This window comes from Bombus affinis, chromosome 12 (assembly GCF_024516045.1).
Source record: "Bombus affinis isolate iyBomAffi1 chromosome 12, iyBomAffi1.2, whole genome shotgun sequence".
In the NCBI taxonomy this organism is placed as follows: domain Eukaryota; kingdom Metazoa; phylum Arthropoda; class Insecta; order Hymenoptera; family Apidae; genus Bombus; species Bombus affinis.
The window spans coordinates 4,933,619-4,954,145 of NC_066355.1; the positions used below are offsets into that span (position 1 = coordinate 4,933,619).

The 20,527-nt window shown below is 35.9% G+C and overlaps 6 protein-coding genes across 11 annotated transcripts; 5 read left to right on the forward strand and 1 right to left on the reverse strand.

Annotated features, from left to right (window-relative positions):
• Window positions 1–156: 156 nt before the first annotated feature.
• LOC126922572 (fumarylacetoacetase) lies at window positions 157–2,889 on the forward strand. Of its 2 annotated transcripts, none has more exons than XM_050735297.1 (8): window positions 157–324; window positions 956–1,185; window positions 1,264–1,404; window positions 1,571–1,821; window positions 1,925–2,131; window positions 2,231–2,376; window positions 2,464–2,581; window positions 2,661–2,889. In XM_050735297.1, exons 1-8 carry the CDS (start codon window positions 241–243, stop codon window positions 2,735–2,737), a joined length of 1,254 nt encoding a protein of 417 aa, XP_050591254.1. In that variant the 5' UTR covers window positions 157–240; the 3' UTR covers window positions 2,738–2,889. The 2 variants fall into 2 exon arrangements, with proteins under 2 accessions (XP_050591254.1, XP_050591255.1); XM_050735298.1 differs by having other exon boundaries at window positions 176–324; window positions 999–1,185.
• A 131-nt stretch (window positions 2,890–3,020) lies between these two features.
• On the forward strand, window positions 3,021–4,385 carry LOC126922619 (fas apoptotic inhibitory molecule 1). 2 transcript variants are annotated; one of them, XM_050735412.1, is made up of 6 exons: window positions 3,021–3,095; window positions 3,581–3,672; window positions 3,748–3,810; window positions 3,881–4,006; window positions 4,076–4,125; window positions 4,185–4,385. In XM_050735412.1, exons 1-6 carry the CDS (start codon window positions 3,076–3,078, stop codon window positions 4,353–4,355), a joined length of 522 nt encoding a protein of 173 aa, XP_050591369.1. In that variant the 5' UTR covers window positions 3,021–3,075; the 3' UTR covers window positions 4,356–4,385. The 2 variants fall into 2 exon arrangements, with proteins under 2 accessions (XP_050591369.1, XP_050591368.1); XM_050735411.1 differs by having other exon boundaries at window positions 3,581–3,810.
• Window positions 4,386–4,529: 144 nt separating this feature from the next.
• Window positions 4,530–7,299, forward strand: LOC126922771 (coiled-coil domain-containing protein 113). The gene is given in 5 exon segments (XM_050735633.1): window positions 4,530–4,891; window positions 5,005–5,215; window positions 5,670–5,935; window positions 6,006–6,504; window positions 6,594–7,299. Coding segments are annotated over 5 exon segments (1,281 nt in total). The 5' UTR covers window positions 4,530–4,763; the 3' UTR covers window positions 6,771–7,299.
• A 175-nt stretch (window positions 7,300–7,474) lies between these two features.
• On the forward strand, window positions 7,475–11,599 carry LOC126922538 (angiotensin-converting enzyme-like). Its single transcript, XM_050735219.1, has 13 exons — window positions 7,475–8,270; window positions 8,633–8,770; window positions 8,862–9,020; window positions 9,082–9,181; window positions 9,251–9,394; window positions 9,473–9,776; window positions 9,853–10,005; window positions 10,063–10,187; window positions 10,260–10,435; window positions 10,512–10,672; window positions 10,815–10,937; window positions 11,010–11,194; window positions 11,289–11,599. The coding sequence occupies exons 1-13, from the start codon at window positions 8,112–8,114 to the stop codon at window positions 11,384–11,386; spliced, it is 2,025 nt and encodes a 674-aa protein (XP_050591176.1). The 5' UTR covers window positions 7,475–8,111; the 3' UTR covers window positions 11,387–11,599.
• A 123-nt stretch (window positions 11,600–11,722) lies between these two features.
• LOC126922605 (protein FAM210A) lies at window positions 11,723–13,371 on the forward strand. Of its 4 annotated transcripts, none has more exons than XM_050735390.1 (7): window positions 11,723–11,877; window positions 11,948–12,142; window positions 12,210–12,498; window positions 12,585–12,730; window positions 12,808–12,896; window positions 12,998–13,016; window positions 13,146–13,371. In XM_050735390.1, the coding sequence occupies exons 2-7, from the start codon at window positions 12,004–12,006 to the stop codon at window positions 13,160–13,162; spliced, it is 699 nt and encodes a 232-aa protein (XP_050591347.1). In that variant the 5' UTR covers window positions 11,723–11,877; window positions 11,948–12,003; the 3' UTR covers window positions 13,163–13,371. The 4 variants fall into 4 exon arrangements, with proteins under 4 accessions (XP_050591347.1, XP_050591348.1, XP_050591346.1 ...); XM_050735391.1 differs by lacking the exon at window positions 12,998–13,016 and having other exon boundaries at window positions 12,210–12,302; window positions 12,390–12,498; XM_050735389.1 differs by lacking the exon at window positions 12,998–13,016.
• A 74-nt stretch (window positions 13,372–13,445) lies between these two features.
• Window positions 13,446–20,498, reverse strand: LOC126922530 (LIM domain-containing protein jub). Its single transcript, XM_050735196.1, has 6 exons — window positions 18,046–20,498; window positions 17,085–17,175; window positions 15,303–15,472; window positions 15,171–15,233; window positions 14,917–15,099; window positions 13,446–14,837 (listed from the first exon to the last, which is right to left on the reverse strand). Exons 1-6 carry the CDS (start codon window positions 19,972–19,974, stop codon window positions 14,616–14,618), a joined length of 2,658 nt encoding a protein of 885 aa, XP_050591153.1. The 5' UTR covers window positions 19,975–20,498; the 3' UTR covers window positions 13,446–14,615.
• Between the last annotated feature and the right edge of the window lie 29 nt (window positions 20,499–20,527).

Here is a 20,527-nt window from a genome sequence, read left to right on the forward strand (position 1 = left end):
GATCTCAGAGTTGCTCAGTGAACTACTTAATATATTAATTCTTTGGTATGCAGAGTTTTCTAGGAAAAAGAGAAAACACGGTAAGAAAAATTAGGAACCAGTTAGACCGGAGGCTTGTTCGTAAACAGGTGAATAAATTATCTTATGGTGGCCGGTCGACCTTGACAAGCTTCTACGCGTTATCATATATCTACATTTTGATGTGATGTTTTGACTCAGTCGTTCAAAGCAATCGTGATCATGAAGTCTTTCGTGGAGTATCCTCTAAACTGTGATTTTCCAATTGAAAATCTCCCTTACGGTGTCTTTTCTACAAAAAGCAACGTAAGTGACATGTTCTAGTACATCATAGGCATAGATATAAATTAGAACGATAGCAAAGTTAGAAGAAAGTTTGTAGGTTATGTGGGTATAGAAGAAAAGTTTTTTTATTGATATTATTTATCATGATAACGATTGTTGCAAACAATTGATATAATACAAAATTAATATAATATGGTTGTCATTCAAAAACAATTGTTTCATCGATATAAGTAAAACATCGGAGTGTTAGTTAAGTAAAGTGCCATCTACATGTGGTTTGGATAATAACAGGTAGAATCGAAGGCGCGTATTTCCAAACGTATTTATGAATAGCAATAAGATAGTATTTTAACGATTAGATCGATTTTCTACATTTTCAGTTTGAATTTTTTTAAATCTGTCTATTTTTATACACTTCCAACAACTTGTTACATATCACACAACGACTAAACTCGTATAATATTTTTCTAATTAATTTTCATTGAAATTGATCATCTAGATTGTTTAAAAAAGTTATGTACTGGTTTCGTGAAGAACTGATAAAACGTTATTACACTTCTTTTATATTTGAATTATTAATTGTACCTACTGCCAAACTATATTATCGAATGTTGATAACATACTGTACTACGATAAGTTTCAAATCTTGCAGCCTAAAAAGAGAATAGGAGTAGCAATAGGCAACGAAATTTTAGATCTATCCGCTATTTCACATCTGTTCGATGGACCATTGCTAAGAAATAATCAAGATGTATTTCATCATGATTGCCTCAATGATTTTATGGCCTTGGGAAGACCTAGTTGGCTGGAGGCCAGAACCAAACTTCAAGATTTGTTATCAACCAGTAATCCTACACTACAAGAACCAAATACTCGTTCGAAGTAAAATAAAAATTGCTCTGTTTCTCTTCCAATAAAAACGAACAAATCACATATTTTACAAACTACTCCACTTTTCAGGGTATTTGTAAAACAGAATGAAGCAACGATGCATCTACCGGCAAAGATTGGTGATTATACAGATTTTTATTCTTCCATTCATCACGCTACAAATGTAGGCACAATGTTCCGTGGAAAGGAAAATGCTCTGATGCCAAATTGGTAATCAATTGTTTTTAAATTAATCACAGCTATAAGAAATCAAAAAATTAAAGATAAAGAAAATATAAGCATTCGTTAAAATATTTAAAGGATTACATATCTTTAACTGCATTTATAAAAATAAAAAATATTCCAAAGAATCGTAATAGATCTGGTACACCTGCAGGAAACATTTGCCAGTTGCTTACCATGGAAGAGCAAGCTCAGTCGTCGTTTCTGGCACGCCGATAAGGAGACCTCATGGTCAGACACTTCCTGTAGAGGGTGCGCCTCCAGCGTTCGGCCCTTCTAGATTAATGGACTTCGAATTGGAAGTAGCCTTCTTTGTTGGACCTCCTACAAATTTAGGTGACGCCGTTTCAGCATCCAAAGCTTATGACCATATCTTCGGAATGGTCGCTATGAACGACTGGAGTGGTAATTCTTCATAAATCTTATAATTTCTTTTTATGATCTTCACATAGAAGAGGATACTAAAATGAAGTAGAAAAAACATGATTAATCGAAAAAATAATTACAGCAAGAGACATTCAAAAATGGGAATACGTTCCACTGGGACCTTTCGGAGCAAAAAATTTCGGAACCACAATTTCTCCATGGGTAGTCACCATGGAGGCTTTACAGCCTTTCAAAGTACCTAATGTGCCACAAGATCCAACCCCATTTCCCTATCTACAGCATAGCGAACCTTGTAACTTTGATATTAAATTAGAAGTTGACATTAAAAGTAAGCTGAATTTACGAGATTTTTATTTCATAATGATATTTTAAAACATTGCATTTGCAATCTTTGCATGCGTCTCTTCCTTTATTTTATAATTTCTAGCTCCAGATGGTATCGTTACTACTGTCTGTCGCAGTAACTATAAATACCAGTACTGGACACCCCGACAACAATTAGCTCACCACACCGTAACCGGATGCAATATCAATCCGGGTGACTTAATGGCTTCCGGTACGATAAGTGGCGAGGTGCGTCCTAAATTCTTATTCATTATCTGCCAATTAAATCGTCGATGTCCAAGGTACACTGTTCCATCGAATCGTCGTATATTTCAGGCTGATGATTCCTATGGTTCCATGCTCGAGCTCTCTTGGAAAGGCACTCGACCTATACCGTTAAAAGATGGGACTAACCGGAAGTTTCTGCAAGATGGTGACGAAGTGATTATACGCGGTACGTTCGCTATTTTCGTTTAAATAATAGAAGCTGTACATAGCTACAAAATTATTGACAGTTGAACATTGTTTTGTAGGTTACTGCCTTGGTGATGGGTATAGAATCGGATTTGGACCGTGTTCGGGAAAATTGTTACCTCCTATTACTCAATAATTTTATTTTCTAGTACAATATAATTAAGTTTACGATATCTAAAATTATAATTTGGAAATTGTTTATCATGTCTATTGTAAGATAGTGTGTAGAATAATAAAAGAATATAATATGTAAGAATTACAGATAATAAATAAATTGTTGTGTATTAATTGTTCACAGTTCTATTTCATTTCTTTGAACATGTTTATTTGAAAATTAAACTTGATTAGAGTTTTGTTGCGATGCAACATACTATGACGTAGAATAGCTGGATTATCGATCCGTGAAATAGTCGTAGGAAATTCGATCAATAAAGAGACCAGTACAGGTGAAGGTAGAGCAAGTATCAAGAAAACATGGCTGCTATGCTGTTAAAGTAAGTAAAAACTAAGAAAATTTTATGTTTTTAAAAAGATTTCTCCATGTATATAAACAAAATAATACACAGTAATAGCTTTTATCTTTTTTTTATCTAAAGAACACATTAACTAATAGTCTACGATTTAGACTCTACATTACATACTATGATAGGCATTACAGAGGGACAGAAATTAGATCAATAATATCATGTATACTAAAATAGGATTGTATCTTTATCCTGACATGATATAACTTAATTCGTTCATTTAATCAATCTATAAACCTTTGAGTAATCCAGTGCATTTCACATTATATCATTAAAATTATATCATTGGATAATCAGATAGATTGTGCGGATTTTGTGGTATATAATTTTGAAACTACATATTTTTAATATCATACTTTCAATCAGACTTCGAATGACTGTAAAATAATCTTTAGATAATCTTAGATATCCTTAGAATGGTACTAAAATAACCCTGAGTATAAAAACTTTTTCAGAAGTTTGCACACTTTGGAATCGTTGGAGGAACCAACTGCAAAATGGAGCGTTCCCTTAAGCGATGGAAATCACGTGATAGAATTCGAACATGGTACGGCAACGGGTCGTCGATTGGTGAAGGTTGATGGCGAAAAGATAATTTACAGAGATTGGATGTTTCATTTAGTTGGAGACGAAGTTTTCACTTTCAACGATAATAAATTCGTAATTAGAATCGATCCAATCCGAGGTGAGCACATTTCAAAATAACAAGCTTCTTATTTAAATTAAATATTTATTATGCGATAAAATATATGTAGGTTTGAAATATTCTTACTCGTTATGGGTGAATGGGAAACCTTACAAAAGCTTTGTGCGATCTCAGTCGAAAATCTTGGAAACCTGGTTGGCTAATGTTAGAAACGAAGAATATAGAATAGTTCTAGGTAACTATTTTGCTAATTGCAATTTTTCTATCTGATAAAAAGATGAAAATAATAATATTTCTTTTGCAGATAAACAAACTCAAAACGTTTGGGTGAATGGCCAACAGACCGAGACTGAGGTAAAAAGAATGAATTGTCTTATAATTGAAACAAATCATAATTGAACATTCCATTCTAGAATGAATTTACCGATGACGGTGCAGAAATCTTATTTACGGTAGGAGATCTCCCAGCATCGATTAGAACTTACAGTTCTGGTCAGAAAAATATTGGAATAACATACTCTTTATGCATCGACGAGATAGAAATTGGAAAGGAAACGCTTCTCGATGAAGATGCAGACATGTAGCACAATATATGATGGATTATTTCTACACTATGTTTTTGTTGTTTCACGCACCACAGAACTTTGTTACACTTTGTACATACGAATGACCGTGCATTAAAATCACCGTATTCAAATTTTACAATTAAACGTTTGAACATAGCAAAAGAAGAAAGTATTTCCTTTTTGAGTTCGATTCAGGCCACGAAAGAAAGAGAAAAATTCTAACCTCAGATCCTCATCCTACATTCTTGTTATTTATTTAATAAATGAATTATTGATCACAATGTCGATGCGGGAGAGTATATTCAGTATCGGATCCCGAATGATCCAGAGACACGACGATGACATAAGTTTCGATGGTGCATGTCAGCCAACGTTCTCCACTTTTAATCTGAACGATTACAACTCTCTTAATCTTCGATTATAGTTATGAATCTTGATGACTTGCATCAAATGCACAGTGACCTCTTGCAAGAAATCTGGATGTTGACCCTAGAAAACGACATGTATGAGCGGTACCTGAGCCGACAAGATCCTCACAGTCTCAAAAGTAAAGAGTAGTATCTCTATAAATCTTTGTTAACTTAAATTAAATTTCGAATTGAGTTCATAAAGAAAATTTATCAATCGTCCAAAATTCTTATCAAGCCATCAAGAATGTCCTGGACAGAGCAAAAATCACAAGAAAAGTTACAGCACATTTATTGCCAAGATCATCGCGTATGAGCTTCCGAGAAAGCGTAATAAATTTCCATGACCCTGGCAGACATAGTGTTGTTAGTACACCTAGCATTGTCAGCATGCCGTCCGTAAATCGATTAGGAACAACAAGCATCATGACAATGGGAACTACAGGCGATAGCCCGAAGTCAGAATATCAAGTAAATTCATTCGAGGCCGGTGATCTATGTATATATAATCATGCTGTAGCTCTCCACAAGGATTGAGTACTCAATGATCGGGTTATCTAAAAAATTTCAGGACCATCTGAAAAATGTCATTGGAAAATTAATTGTAAAGTAGAAAATTTGCAAAGATATTTATTTTATCCGTAAATCCTTAGATTTCAAGTAAAAAAAATCACTGAAAAATGAATTGTGGAATTTATAAAGATTTAGTTATCAGCCAAATCTCGGATTGCAACTAAAAGGGTTATTAAAAAATTAATTGTAGAATAAGGTGTCCAAAGTATAAACTATCCATCGGTTCTAAGATCAAATGAAAGATGAATATTTCACTACTAGAATTGACTATAACTGGAGAAACCACTCGGCCGCTTTGAACAATCTTATCAAACTACTCCGGTCTCGAATGCTTTAAACATCATAAAAATTCTTTATCGAACCACACTTTCATCCCATCAGAATCACAATAGCGCATCGGATGTTTATGGCAAGAAAGGAAGTGGAGGAGATGAAACGGAAACTGGAACAGATGCAAGTGTTCGTGCGAAAGAAGAAAGCAACCATGAGGGCAAAGATCGAGGAAATCGAAATTCGGATCAGCGAGGCGCATGAATCGACGGCAGAGTTCGAATCGGAAGTGGTTGTAGAGGGCGTGGACTCTATAACAGGGAAGATTCCTGCCGAACGAGTGATCAGGTGATTGCACGTGTTTCAGAATCTACCACCGTATTGTGAATGCATTTTTCACGCGCGACTTCTCGCGAAGATTCATCGAAGAATGGCTGAGATCGGCGAACACGATACTAGAGAGGCTAAGATTGAAGAGCGCTACATTGAGAATGCTGATCAGAAAGGCTAGACAGCAGCTTGCTCAGAGGAAGGAACTAGGCGAGTTACTTCACGCCGTTGACTTCGAGAAATTAAGCATCGAGAACCAGGATTACGCAAAGATGCTCGAAGAAAAGAACCTGTACGTGATAGATATGAAGAGGATCGCAGGTGATCGATCTTGAACGAGTGTAAGATCTTGTATAAGATTAGGTCCGTACATTGTATTCGTAACAGGGTACTACCATCTGAAACTGACGCAACACAAACAGAAACTGGAAGATCTGTTGCGTAAATTGAATGAGGTGAAGAGCGAAATTATAACGAAACAGGATCAGATTAAAGAGTTAAAGATCGAGCAGCGGGTCGTTGAAGTTAAAGTGAAACGGCTGAACAAGAAATTGCAAAATTTATTGAGTTTCATGGATAATCATATCGTAAATTTTCACTTTTGTTCATTGATAAGATTCTATGATAAAATAAATAGATTAATGAGATTGTTTGTAATAAAAGATATTATTTTTAGGCACCAGATATTTTAGAATTTGTCCGCATACAAGTAGAATGCGAGGAATTAGACAAAACTTATAAATTACTGCAGAGACGTAGGAATATCGAGAAGATAATATTTGAGGAGTATAAAAAACAGTCTCAGATTAGAAAGAAATCTCATATGGACGATGAAGCCAGGCGAAGACAGTAAGTCACAGTACAATTTTATCTAATTTGACACTCATCTATTGGTTTGATATATTACTTTAGTACAAGGGGGAAGAAAATATCGGACACGAGATACCCAATAACTTTTTAAAATTTTTACCTACTTTTCCCATCACCTCGCTCGAGGACCTTAAAATTGTTTCCACTGGTCGAACGCAGAGATCTTCGCTAGGAGACGTGGATGCAATTATATCTGTAAAAAAATTACGGCGGTCCCATATAGTCACTGGTTACGCCACCGGATAATTGGAGTTACGGTGCTTGTTTAGAAGACGAAGGAAACATGGAACGATCATCCACTTTCCATGACACCAGTACTTTCCATAAAACACAAATTGTTTGAAAAAAATTGTTTAGATACTCAACGAACCGAAAGCATCGTTCGGCAATTTTTAATAACTAATTTTTGAAATCGTTTCAAGTCCAAGAAATTTACACTCAACCTTTATATTTTAAAGTAACCAATTTTCTAATTTCAAAGACAGCATATTTTTTAAATCTTTCACGAAAGATATATAATAAGTGATTTTCAAATAAAACGAAAACTTTATTATTAAAATTTGTTTTTCAACTATGGGATGCAAGGTGGATTTATAAATTTTTCGATAGTGTTACTGTAAATGTAAAATGTATGATACAAAAAAAAATTTAGCTGAAAAGAGAAATTAGCAACTCTGTCCCATAAAAAGAAAAATCTTCGGCTTCTCCGTTCATTCTAAGCTGTATTCGTGCATTCTTGTAAATGCATTAAGAAATATGAATCGGGTTGAAGATAGGATTTTGGCGTGTGCTACGGTATGTCGGGTGGTCACGCTTCACGCACCGACGATGCCTGTCCCTTCCTCTTTTCGCCCGTGGAATATCCGTCCGGAAGACCTGTCTCTCTTTCTGTGGTGATTCAGTTTTGCGACGACAACATCGACGTACCGAATGTTCGATCAACTGCTAATTGGCAAACAGTACTTATCGAAATTTTTCCTGCAAATAATTTAAGTAATTCCTTATTAAAAACTTCAAAAGTCTCTTTATCGAACCTAATGAACTTTCCTTATGTGGGACGATGGTATCGAAGATTGCGTTTTACAATGGAATCGAAAGTTTCTAACAGTGTTTCAATCGTAAAAGGAAGTGAAAGATTACGCTTGTTGTGTCAATGAATCATCGTGAAAAAGATTTTTTCATTTTTATTAGTATCGTGTAAAAGACAATTTTTTGAAGCATAAAAGGCAGACAGTGAAATGGCAAGAATAATATGCTCAGTGGTGCATGAAGAGCCGATTGATCAACATCCTGACTTTCTAACTGCATTTTATTTCCCGTGAGAATGAAAAACGATTTCGAAAGAGATCAACGACACTTGCACTTTATTTGTCTTATTTTTGGCTCCACTTTAACTATGACAAAAATGAGGATTCTCAGGAAATTGATTGGTATAGTGATTATTTGTTCTCTTATGCAGAGAAGCTGTAGCAAGTATTTAGAGGTAAGGAAATGAATTATGATTTCGGTGTTTTCTACTTCATTGTTGTTTATAAATCACATTAACGGTATTTTGGCGATGATACACTTTGATAGAAGCCTACTTGACACGGTTGGAGGGAGACTTATTATCCCCTGGGGAATATTAGATCAAAGCTGCATTTAAAATTCTAATTAGGCCTTGAATCATATGATCACGCTATCTGGGTCAGTAGGAATGTTCTTTGTAACCATTTTCACGGTTAAAAGTATGAAGTAGCATTGCAAATTTTATTATACTGCAGTTTGGTTACAGAAGAAAGAACATGATTTTGCTTCGATGTATATATTGAAGTTTTGTTTCATCTCCTTTTAAATTGAATTTAGGGTATGAACGTGAATTTAGGGGATGCTGTACAATTTCTTCGAGAATATGACAGTGAAGCTTCTGCAATGTGCACGAGAGTAATGACAGCGCAATGGAATTTTGCAACAAATGTTACTGAAGAAAATCGTCGAAGAATGGTACACAGATCTTCCCAAAAAAAATCTTTTCTAAAAATATTCAATTGTCAGAAATAATTTGTCAGAAATTTCATTATTTTTGCTTTATCAGATAGAAGAACAGACTTTGAAGTTGAAATTTGACCGAATTTCGTGGCGCAAGGCTGTCAGTTTCGCTTGGAGTCGAATAGGAGATCCCTTCGCTAAAAGGGAACTCAAGATGATCGCTATCAGGGGACGAAATTCTTTGACAGATGACAAATTTAATGAGGTAAATATTAGAATATTATCTCGTGAAAACTCAAAACGACGGAAATATTAATGATTTTCAGTTGCACAGTCTGATTCTCGAAATGAAGGAAATATATGTGCGAACAAGGGTGTGTCCTTACAGAACGATAGGAACAAATTGTGACCTGAATTTAGACCATGGTTAGTTTACTCATCCACGTAATAATCAACAAATTGTAAATATCAAATAAATAAATGCATATTTCTTAGATGTGAATAAAATAATGGCAAAATCTAAGGACTATGATGAATTATTATATTATTGGCATGCTTGGCATGAAGCTACTGGGCCTCAACTTAAAAATAAATACATGAGATACATTCAACTAGCAAATCAAGCTGCTAGACTAAATGGTGAATAAAATTATATGTAATTGCATAGAAAATTTTCTTAGAAAAAAATCCATATTTTAAAAGTATCTTCCGACTTAGGGTTTGAGGATGCAGGTGATCAAATGAGAGAATTGTTTGAAGACGAATACTTTCGACAGAACACAGCAGACGTAATGTCAGCGATCACGCATTTGTACAAAAATCTCTTTACTTATGTAAGAACGAAATTATTCGAAAGATATGGCGATAAAATAAGAAGGGATGGACCAATTCCGGCGCATATTTTAGGAAATATGTGGGCACAAAATTGGGAAGATCTCTTCGACCTAGTACAGCCATTTCCAGCAAGTAAAAAATTAGACGTCACTTTGGAAATGATGATTCGAAGATTCACACCGTTGAGGTAATATTACGATAATAATGCTTAAATGATTAATATTAATTGATATATTACGATATTAACAAAGAAAATATTCCAGGATGTTCCAAATAGCAGAGGAATTCTTTACTTCTCTTGGAATGAAGCCAATGCCACCTGAATTCTGGAGATTCTCGATGTTTGAGAAGCCTATCGACAGGGAAGTCAAGTGTACTCCCAGTGCTTGGGATTTTTGCAATAGGATGAATTACAGGTATTTATCATTATTGATAAAGCATGATTTAATTTATTTAATCGATTAATTTTATAGCATTAAGCAGTGTACGAGGGTTACGATGGAAGATTTACTATCAACACACCATGAGATCGCTCGATTGCAATACTTCTTACAATATAGCGATCAACCATTATTATTTCGAAACGAGGCAATTCCAGGTAACAAAAAGAATTATCATTGTGATAATAAAAGTTGAATGATTCAGTAAATACCAATCTTGTGTAAATTAGGATTTTTCGAAGCAGTCAGTGACGCCATTGAGCTTTCCGTGTTCACCCCTCAACATTTAAGTAAACTCGAATTACATGATAATTCTACGGATGATTATGGAAGCGATATCAATTTCTTGATGTTAATGGCACTTCGTAAAGTTGCCTACATGCCATTTGCGTACATAGTTGATGAGGTTTTATAATATTTTATTTGCAAGTGCGATGTCTTTTTGAAACTGTGAATACATCTCTGTCCTTTTATGTTAAAAGTGGAGGTGGCGTGTATTCAACGAGGGTGTTACGGATATGACAAATAAATGGTGGGAATTAAGATTGCAGTATCAAGGAATTGTGCCTCCAGTACCACGATCTGAAAGAGATTTTGATCCTGGATCGAAGTATCATATCCCAGCTGACGCTCTTTATGCCAAGTATAAAAGAGCTTTTATTAAATTAGAAATTAAAGAAATTAATTTTAGAAATTAGAAATTTTTTATTAAATTTATTTATTAAATAATGGATATTAATATACCAATTTAATAAATTCTAATATTTATATGATCTTATTTTTAGATATTTTGTTGGTGTTGTCTTGCAATTTCAATTGTTCGAATCTTTATGTGAAATAGCAGGCCACACTGGTGATTTACATACTTGTGATTTTTATAGATCAAGAGAAGCTGGGAGATTATTATCGTATGTGTAAACAAATGATAATAGAAAAAAAGTATAGAAAATATATTCTCCCTTCATTTCTTATTTTTTCAGCGATGTGCTATCAATTGGTTCGTCCAGATCTTGGAAAGATGTGGTACGACAAATGACAAGAGGTAGAACAAACAGAATGGATGCTAGTGCTATATTAAGATATTTCGAGCCCCTAAATAAATGGCTAAAACGACAAAATGAAATGGAACCTGTTGTTGGTTGGATCACAAATCGCGATGACACAGGTAAAAATAAGAAGAGACTAGATTCTATAGAATATTAGTTGCGAAATATACTAATAATACATCACAACTATAGATCTTCTCGAATTTATTTCAGCGTTGTTTTTCCACTGGTACCAAAATGGCGCTCGAAAAATCACCTCACAGTTATTCATCCCACTGGCTTTGATTAGTATGCGAATCTCAATATGTTAATAGCAAAAAGACAAGATAATATATCGTTGTATATATAACACAAATTAGAGATTATGTAAATACTCTATGAGATCTTTGAACAACTACATAATAAGATATTTACCTGTATCTTGTAACTGTACTATGCAATTGATGCCAAAAGAAGTGTCACATTTATCTACATATTGTACCACTAGTATTTTACATTAAATTTATTTATAACTATGCTTAAAATGATCTTGTTGTTTTATGTTGTTAGTTTAAAAATAATAACCGACAATTGTCTATGAAGTTTCCTACCAAAATATCTTTTCAGATGTAACCTCCGCCTATATGCATATTAACGATAAAGAATTCGATAGATGTCTCTGCTGTTATTCGTTACGTTTCGATCATCAAACTAGTCTTTTACAGTAAACGATATGAGAAACATGTGAGTTTTTGTTACTACATTTACGTAATTTTTATAAACATTGCGTAGGCCAACGCCGGCAAAACTAAGTAATCTTTCGGTAAGTTCTGTCCAATTTACCTATCGAAGACGTACAACTCGACAAACTCAGGACTGTAACTATTTCACAGTACAACTTGAAAGCACAGTTTCTTGGTTAGAAATAGCTACAATCGTTTTTTCGAAAATGGATGTGTCTTTTTGCCGGGGCATAAGATTCGCAACTACTTTAGGATTCAGTCCCATATTGGTGACAAAAAATTTCTTAGAGACGACACGTCTTACACGATATACCGATTCAAGGCGTTGGAGATTGAAATTTTTCGGTAGGTTAACGTGTAAGATTACTTTACCAATCGTTTACAATTACAATCGCGACGTTGTCGATTTCAGAAAGGCATCCACATTACAGAAACCTGTCATGCAATTATGTCCCGTTTCTCAATCATATTAAAACATACGAAATGCCATATAGGCATAAATTCGGTAAGAATATCCTGGTCATGCGTTATTGTAACTTGAATGCTAGTAAAGGAGATGCCCCGAAAATAGAACCGATGAAAAAACTTTCAGTGTTCGCGAAAATGAAACAAATGACCAAGGATTACTGGCATATTTTAGTGCCAGTTCATTTAGTTACCTCTATAGGATGGATTCTCATATTCTATGTGACAATCAAAAAGTAAGCACTGTCGAATAATATTTATATAATAAATTACATGTAAAATTACATGTGATTACAATACTTTGCAATGTCTATTCTTTCAGTGGAGTGGATATTTCACACCTCATGGAGCTCATGCATTTTAGTAAGAAGTATATAGACAAAGCAAAAGATTCTACTGTTGGAAACTGGGCCTTAGCATATCTCCTTTATAAAATATTTACGCCTCTTAGATATACCGTCACTATAGGTAATTAAGCAAAAACAATTCTCAAAATTGTTGATCATGTGAAAAATTAATGATATATATGTGTATATAATGTATAGGGTGTACAACAATGGCTATTAGACAGCTTAGCAAGGCAGGGCTAGTAAAACCTTTGTCATTTGGTAAACAATCACAAATGGTATACAAGGTATAACTATACTAAATCATTCCTTTACTTGATAGTAAACTGTGAAGACATTTAACTAAAATTGACAACTACATTATTTGTTACATGCCTTCTTGATGTAGTCTGCATATGATACTGTGTGTAGGTCTATTTTCTACTGAATTCAGAATTCTCTAAATGTTTAGTCTTTTTTTAATTTGCTTTCCTAGGTTTTTAGTGCATTGTCCTCAAATTTATAATATGATCTGTATAATTTTTTCTATGTTATAGACAACAGAATCAAGTAAAACGACAACAATGACTCCAAAAACAGGATTCAAAATAGAACGACAGACAGAACCTCCAAAAACATAGCAGAAACATATGGGACAAAGCTAATTGATCACCTGGATAAGAGATTCAATCTAAAAGCCGGATTGATGAAAAGGATGTATATTATCACTTGTAAATGTGTAAACGTTATTGTGTTATGATAAAAGAAAAATCTTATATGTAATATTATATGAACTGCTACATATACCTACCCCACCTTGAAATCTTTAAAAAAATTAATTGACATGAAAACAGATGCTCAGATATACCCTTCTTTATTGAACAGATGTTTTGTCTTATATACCGCACATATACTTAAATAACATTGTACTTTTCACCTACAATACTCGTAGTTTATCTTCAGCCTACCTTATTTACACGCAGAAATATTGATTAATTAGTCAGATATAGGGAAGCTTTTTTGGCAGCACAAATTGTGCATTGTAGTAAACTAAAATTATTTGTCTTCAATGCACCAAACCTTATTTAGTACCATTCATTGATTTAAACATTAACATTCACATAATTTTTCAACGATAAGGTTGTTACGATCGTATTAGAATTCCTGAGTAATATTCACGAAAGTCAAGAGTCTTGTATGAAGTTTTGATACTAGTAACCAATATATGGTGTATTGTCATAATAAATACTGTTAGCAAACGCGATACGTCAAGTACAATAATAATACACTATAATTATCATAAATCACCACGTCGAAATGCGCCCAGAATTATTAATTATAAGAAAGTTGATATACATTGACAGCAGGATTGTTCTTATATTATATATAATGTATGGTGATATAATATTAATATACATAATTATATATATCAAACATATATACATGAACTAAAATAAGGAATCATTGCTTAACAGCAATGTAGCTATTATGCTAATATATCACAGTTGCCTGCGCAACTCGTTCGTCCTAACGAGACCACTGTATTCGCGTATATCTTAACGCGAATACTTGGATAAAATAAATAAGACCACATATATTAAATATACTACTAACCTATAGTAATAGCTGTCAATGGGAAATTATTTCTCATAAAAACGGAATAATATACATTGCTAAAAAAAGATCAAACGTCGCCCTGACTATATAATCTAGATTCTAGATGATCCCAAAAGGCAGTGTAGATATTTCGATTTTGCAAATATCCAGTCTTGCTAGATCACGTCAAACCTCTCACATTTTAGAGGAATAATAAAGCTATATTACTTCTGTAAACATTGATTAATTATATTGTAAATATCGATAATTGTATTTTTTCTATAAATTTCTACTTCGTTAATGGATAGACACGTGTAAGCTTTACGTTAGTGATAGATCGATTTGTTCAGTCAATTCTTAACGATGTTCATTGCCGGATGACCGATATGCAATTCAATTTTAAACATTCAACTTAATATATTTAATTTAACTTATCCCATAAATTGATAACTAGCTGATACTGGCTGTGGAGCCCTGGGTTGCGTGTGGGATATGCGTTGGATGTGGCACGCACGACACATAAGCCTACCATCGAGTGGGTAGCATCGTTTGTCCGGTTCGTCGGTCAGTTGCATACCACAATCCTCGCAAACGTAACAATCTACATGGAAATCTTTGTCCATGGAAACAACTCTTACGGTTTCCTCTGTACCCTGAGAAATAAATCGTATCAATCAAAATTATGTCTGTTATTTTTACAAAAATCACTCATTTGAAAATATAATTACTTACCTCAACTGGAGTGATTCCCTTCCCACAGGAAGCACACTTTGGCGCGAACATCCTATGGTAATCGTTAACACAGTAAATTTTATTGTCAACGTCAACCGTGAAGGGAACACCATCAAGACATTCGTTACAAACGCAACATCTAAAGCACCCTGGATGGTAGGATTTCCCCATAGCTTGTAATATCTACAAGTAAGAAAATATAGAATAAATTAAAACCTCAACGTAAATCGTTTTGTCATTATCAATTTAATTACCATTTCCATAATGAGGTGACCGCAGATTGCGCACTTCTCAGCAGTTTGTTGGAAGCCAGAGTACTACAGATAAAATGTTCTATGAGCTACGTCATCATATCACTCGTCTATTGCAATTATTGTCTTACGTACCAGATAATCTTCCTCGCAGTATACTCTTCCGTGAACATTATAGAACGCTTTACCGCGTAACGCTCTTCCACAGGAACAGCATATGAAGCAATTTGTGTGATAAAGGTTGCCCATAGCTTGGCAGGCCTGACCCGCCCCCGTTACTTTTTCACCGCATGTGTGACAAATACCTGTCGAAAAGCATCAACGTATCCTTTATAATATTGTAACAGAATACATTTAAAAAATAATCTTTTCTCATAGCAGTAGCGTCAAACATTTGGAACTATTTTTAAAGTCATGAAAATGCCTTGTCAACCATAACTCTATAGTTTAGTCGCATTGGGCAAAGTTTAAAAATACCCTCGTCGATAGTCGACAATAAGATCCGCTCTTCAGGGTCAATAACTGTCAGAAGAAATACGGACTAATGACACGATTCAGAGGAACTACGGAAGAAACTCACAACTATCGATAGGTAACACAGGCCCTGCCATTCCCTTCACAGGAATCCTTTATCCCTCATTCGCCGTTCGTGACACTTGTAGTTTCGATTCAACGGTTCAGTTTCACTAGGCCAGTCTCGCTCGAACTAGAATCCACCAACGAGTCGGACTAGTCTATCTATAACAAGATTACTTACCGCGGCGAGCGCGACCTGGCCACGGCAGTTTGCCGTGTACAGGACGTTACACGAAGAATAGAACTCGTACACAAAAACGAAGAGAAACAAACTAAGCTCACCTAAACGCCAGCTACCTCTCGGCTGAGATTGGCTTGCTCGACTGAAGTTCCTATCCGCGCGCGCGGATTTTTCAGTTCCTCTTTTACTACGGTTAGGCTGTGTTTAAATAAAATCTACAACATCATTATCGTATGAATTATTGGAAAATACTGGTTCGAAAAAAAATGCGCAGCCAAATATAGACATGCCTGAAAGCTATTTGCATCGAATACGTATTTATCTGCATTGATAAGTGTTTCATAGTTGTGTAACCGCACCGGTCATTTACAAAACTATTAGAGTGACAAACATGACGTTAGATTTCTAACATAAATATCTTACAAATTTTGAGCTTTAAACTAGAATAAAATAACACTACAAATCTCTTGTCTAATTGTACTTCATCGATATTTTTGGACGCCTATTCTTCGAAGCTTCTACCTTCCTGTCTGTGAAGTAATCTTCATCGAAACAGCGAATACTTAATTAAAAAACACAATAGACGTCGAAGAAAGTGTCCAATGTGAATACCACCTTACAGTGTTCGGACATACACGTGCAATACAAGGAAGAGATAGTGCGTGTCTGCGTTCACCTAACAAATGCATGTAACATGCACACTTGTATGCCTCACGTAGGTGCGAAGACACGTAGGTGGAAACGAATGGGCAGAGAGTGAATGTCAACGAAACGCCGGGTTAAAAAGTTTCGCGACACACTGAAACTTGACTCCATTTTCCAAAACCGGTCTACCAAGGGGGAACTTGTGCCGTGGGAATTGGCACGGTACCCTGCTGCTTTTTATTCCTTCTCAGAATCGGTGCAAATTATGGATCGGAACGTGTCGGAAATTAACTCCTCTAATGACGGAATTATGCCAAATTGTCACATCTTAATCTGTTTAAGAATATTATACAAACATTGTTAGGAAAACAGAGTTTGGTACGGTAAAATTATGTAAACATTGTGTCAATAAAAACAATGGGGAGCTATTGCATAGACAAATTTACAGAATAAAAAATATCCTCCTGGATGCTCGACGACTGTTTTACGAGTATTGTTCGATCGTTGCTTCTTACCGAAGTATTCCCCTTCTTCTTCTTGCTTCTCCATCTCCTCTTCGAGTTGTCTTGTCAATTCTTCTATTTTCCTCTCTGCTTCGGTGGGCCCCTACAAGAAATAAATCATATTCCGCGTTGTGATCGGTACTGACAAATAGTGCCATAGATTGGGATGGGATTTCGTCACAGGGACACATAAATTTGCATGCGGTTACAATAACATTCGTGACAAAAAAATGAAAAGTTCGAGACACAGAGGGTATATTACATGCTTAGAGAGGATGCGTACGCATCTTGTATGAATAAAATATTGCACGGTAACTATACAGCGCTTGTCAAGAGCTGACGATTTACAACGTGTGATTCAGCGCGAGTTCGAAGAAAAAACTCGTCACGAATCATAAGGTATTGCGAGCGATACGCGTTTTTTTCACACAATATTGAAAATTGTTGAAGTCGATGTCATCCCGATATATGTTTTTAGTAAATAAGAGGAAATATTTATCGGGCTATTTGAAATAACATTTGCATCTAAGCAAATTGCTAATCTTATCGTTACACAGGTCAGCCATTATATAAAATATCAGCGATAATAACTGACATTTGTGACATCATCGCTTAAATATAATCATCACCAGCTTTTTTGTATCCTAACAAGCATCGATTATAAAAAGCATAACAAAAAATTCATACTTTGTTATTCTTCGTCGTCAATTTCTATAAAAAATCATCACGATAAATTGTATAACCGTTAGTGTTAGTAGTCATACCTTTTATATGAAATCAGCATGCAAATGGATCAGCATACTTGGCATTCATCCAAAACAAATCGAAAGCAACGATGCGTTCCCGTAACCCAATTAACGTGCGTTACAGCGTTACATTGTGAACAGGTTTTACAAAGAGGAAAAAGCACAAAATAGAATTAAACGCTAATGGTTAATACATCTTTTTTTAATTGTATAAACCAGTTCCTTACGGAAGGTCTAGGTGGTATAACATTGTAGGGTAGTAGTCCCTTGCCGGATGTCGGTTTGATCGGTGGACTGACTGACTTTCTTTCTTCAAGTTCAGGTTCGGGTGGCCTTTGCAATACGGGTACACCGGCATTTAAAAAGACTGGGCCGGCTACACCACTGGTCACCCCTGGAGGGAGACTGGTGATTCTAGGCCCATGAACATTTGAATCAGATTCTGCGATGTTTGGTGCACCAGTGGTCACTGGTGTTTGTACTTGACCACGTAGAGGACTTCCGATAATATTGTTTGCGGAAGATGGTGACACGTGTCTTGGCGAATTAATCACATTTTGTGCGACTGTATCGGACGATACTTGGTTGTGAGTTGGACTTACTTTTGGAGAACCTCTTGTACTATTATTATTGGCTACGGTTCTGGAAGAATCACTACGGCTAGGTGAATACATAGGTGATGGTTTTGATGTATCAGAAGGATCAGTTGCATCCTGAACAAAACTTCTATCATTCTGTAAATTACTTAATCTTAAGTGTTCTGATGATCTGTTCGAGGAATATATTGGAGAATTTCTGACAGGAAATTCTGATCTAGTTTCTTGATGATGATAGTTTCTCTCATTTGGTGGTAACATTCTACTTGGAGAATAACAGGGAGAATTGCGGCAAGCAGATTGCTCTCCTTGCCTCACACCATAAACAGGTGAGTTTCTGGCCTGAGTCTCTCCAGTAATATTTGTATTTGTACTTCTTGCGGGTGATTCCATGTAAGATTTGTAACTTTGGGGACTATCCTGACGGTATTGAGACTGTTGTACAGTTTCTATATGATTTGAAGCTCTAAATCCATGCTGTCCACTCATTGAACTATCCAGAGATCCACGATAATGATGTGGCTCTGGAGGTAAGCGTATCGGTGGTGACTCACTATGATAAGGAAGTCCAGATCTGGGAGAATGTTGTTGTTGTTGTTGCTCAGAATTATAATTAAAATTTCTGGTGGGTGTTTGTAATTCAGATGGTGGAACATAAGCACTTCTACCAGCTTGATGATCTAAAGATGAAGAAGATCCTTGTAAGTACCTTGATGTGGATGAATCAACACAGCGTTGTAAACTAGAGCCATCATAACTTTGGCCACGTATATTGCTTCCTCTTTGTTGTGTGTACGATAAATTTTGCGTCATACCTCTTTGATTTTGTGCTTGGCCCACTTTTCCTGTCATAACAACATAATCACCGCCATTAATTGTTGCTGGATGATAATAATTTGGTGGAACCTGAGGGCCTGGTTTATTTTGTGTGTTTTCTGGGAAATGCACCTCCTGAATATTTTCATACACAGGAGGTGCCTCATATGGAGGTAATTCTTTTGCTGGTGATGCAGATTGATATCGATTCCCAGTAGGAACCTGTGGTTGTGCTTTTCTAAAAGTAGGTTCATAGGATTCACCTGCTAAAGATCCCCTAGGACTACTCTTAGGGCTCTTCCTAGATTCCACTGGATGATAATATGGAGGATGAGGTTGATTTTGTTGCGGATAATAATCAATATTTTCATATACTGGTGCTTGCTGATGACTCATACGGTTTTGATTTTGTTGTTGCTGAGCACTAATTTGCTCTACTGGTTTTGGTGTGGGAAATCTTGATGCAGCTATTATATTTTCACGTTCATATAGCTTGTAATCAGCTGCTGACTGCCTGCAAGTGTCAGCATTGCTCTCAATGAAACTTTCAATAGCACCAACTGGTCTACCAGGTCCTCTGGCATCTGTTCTGCTTATGACATTCCTCGACACGGGTACCTGAGCCTCAGGTCGTGATCCCGTGACCCTGCCGCTACCCGATGCACCGCCGGCGTCGGTGGATTCATCCCCGAGTTGTAGATAACCTAGCTTTTGTACGTAAGAATCGTCGGCTGAGTTACACATTGGCAGTGATTCACAGTGAGACGTTTGACGATAATAAATAAGATTTGTTAGTTGCTGTTTGAAGATTATTCACTGATTATTGTTTAACAATAGAATTTTTCAAAATCCGTTACAAAGTGATTCGACATCGTTCAGGAAGGTGAGTCAGCTCGGTGGTCGTCATGTCAAATCAATTTCCCTCGATTAGCTGATATTCAACCCCTTCGATTTGTTCTCACTCGCACTTCCTTTTTTACAGAATTACGATTTTCTCACGGAACACGACAAAACACGATGCACGTAGCACGACGAAGTTTACTGGACGAAAGCAGGACCGTTTCTCCGCCACGATTTTGGGATACGCCCCGCGATCACGGCGCCTCGAACTCGCGTCTCCTTGTTTCGATTAGCGTCCGTCCACCGGCAGATCTCGGATATTCGTTCTGCACGAAAAATCACCACCTGCGAAAATTCACACGATACGCACACACATGCACCACGCACGCATCGTGGTTCGTCAAACCAGATACCTGCGAGACATTTTCCCCTGCTACGAGTCATCCAGATGCAACCT

Bases quoted from the DNA above. Each gene is read 5' to 3' on its own strand.
- LOC126922572 (XM_050735297.1), top strand. From the start codon at position 241: ATGAAGTCTTTCGTGGAGTATCCTCTAAACTGTGATTTTCCAATTGAA. The intron at 1,186-1,263 runs GTAAAATAAAAA...TCCACTTTTCAG, and splicing joins GAACCAAATACTCGTTCGAA to GGTATTTGTAAAACAGAATG. The intron at 1,405-1,570 runs GTAATCAATTGT...GTACACCTGCAG, and splicing joins AATGCTCTGATGCCAAATTG to GAAACATTTGCCAGTTGCTT.
- LOC126922619 (XM_050735411.1), top strand. From the start codon at position 3,076: ATGGCTGCTATGCTGTTAAA. The intron at 3,096-3,580 runs GTAAGTAAAAAC...AAACTTTTTCAG, and splicing joins ATGGCTGCTATGCTGTTAAA to AAGTTTGCACACTTTGGAAT. The intron at 3,811-3,880 runs GTGAGCACATTT...AAATATATGTAG, and splicing joins TAGAATCGATCCAATCCGAG to GTTTGAAATATTCTTACTCG.
- LOC126922538 (XM_050735219.1), top strand. From the start codon at position 8,112: ATGAAAAACGATTTCGAAAGAGATCAACGACACTTGCACTTTATTTGT. The intron at 10,188-10,259 runs GTAACAAAAAGA...TGTGTAAATTAG, and splicing joins TCGAAACGAGGCAATTCCAG to GATTTTTCGAAGCAGTCAGT. The intron at 11,195-11,288 runs GTAAAAATAAGA...AATTTATTTCAG, and splicing joins CACAAATCGCGATGACACAG to CGTTGTTTTTCCACTGGTAC.
- LOC126922605 (XM_050735389.1), top strand. From the start codon at position 12,004: ATGGATGTGTCTTTTTGCCGGGGCATAAGATTCGCAACTACTTTAGGA. The intron at 12,731-12,807 runs GTAATTAAGCAA...TATAATGTATAG, and splicing joins TAGATATACCGTCACTATAG to GGTGTACAACAATGGCTATT. The intron at 12,897-13,145 runs GTATAACTATAC...TCTATGTTATAG, and splicing joins AATCACAAATGGTATACAAG to ACAACAGAATCAAGTAAAAC.
- LOC126922530 (XM_050735196.1), bottom strand. From the start codon at position 19,974: ATGTGTAACTCAGCCGACGATTCTTACGTACAAAAGCTAGGTTATCTA. The intron at 15,234-15,302 runs GTACGTAAGACA...TTTTATCTGTAG, and splicing joins ACTGCGAGGAAGATTATCTG to TACTCTGGCTTCCAACAAAC. The intron at 15,100-15,170 runs GTAATTAAATTG...TCTTACTTGTAG, and splicing joins GTCACCTCATTATGGAAATG to ATATTACAAGCTATGGGGAA.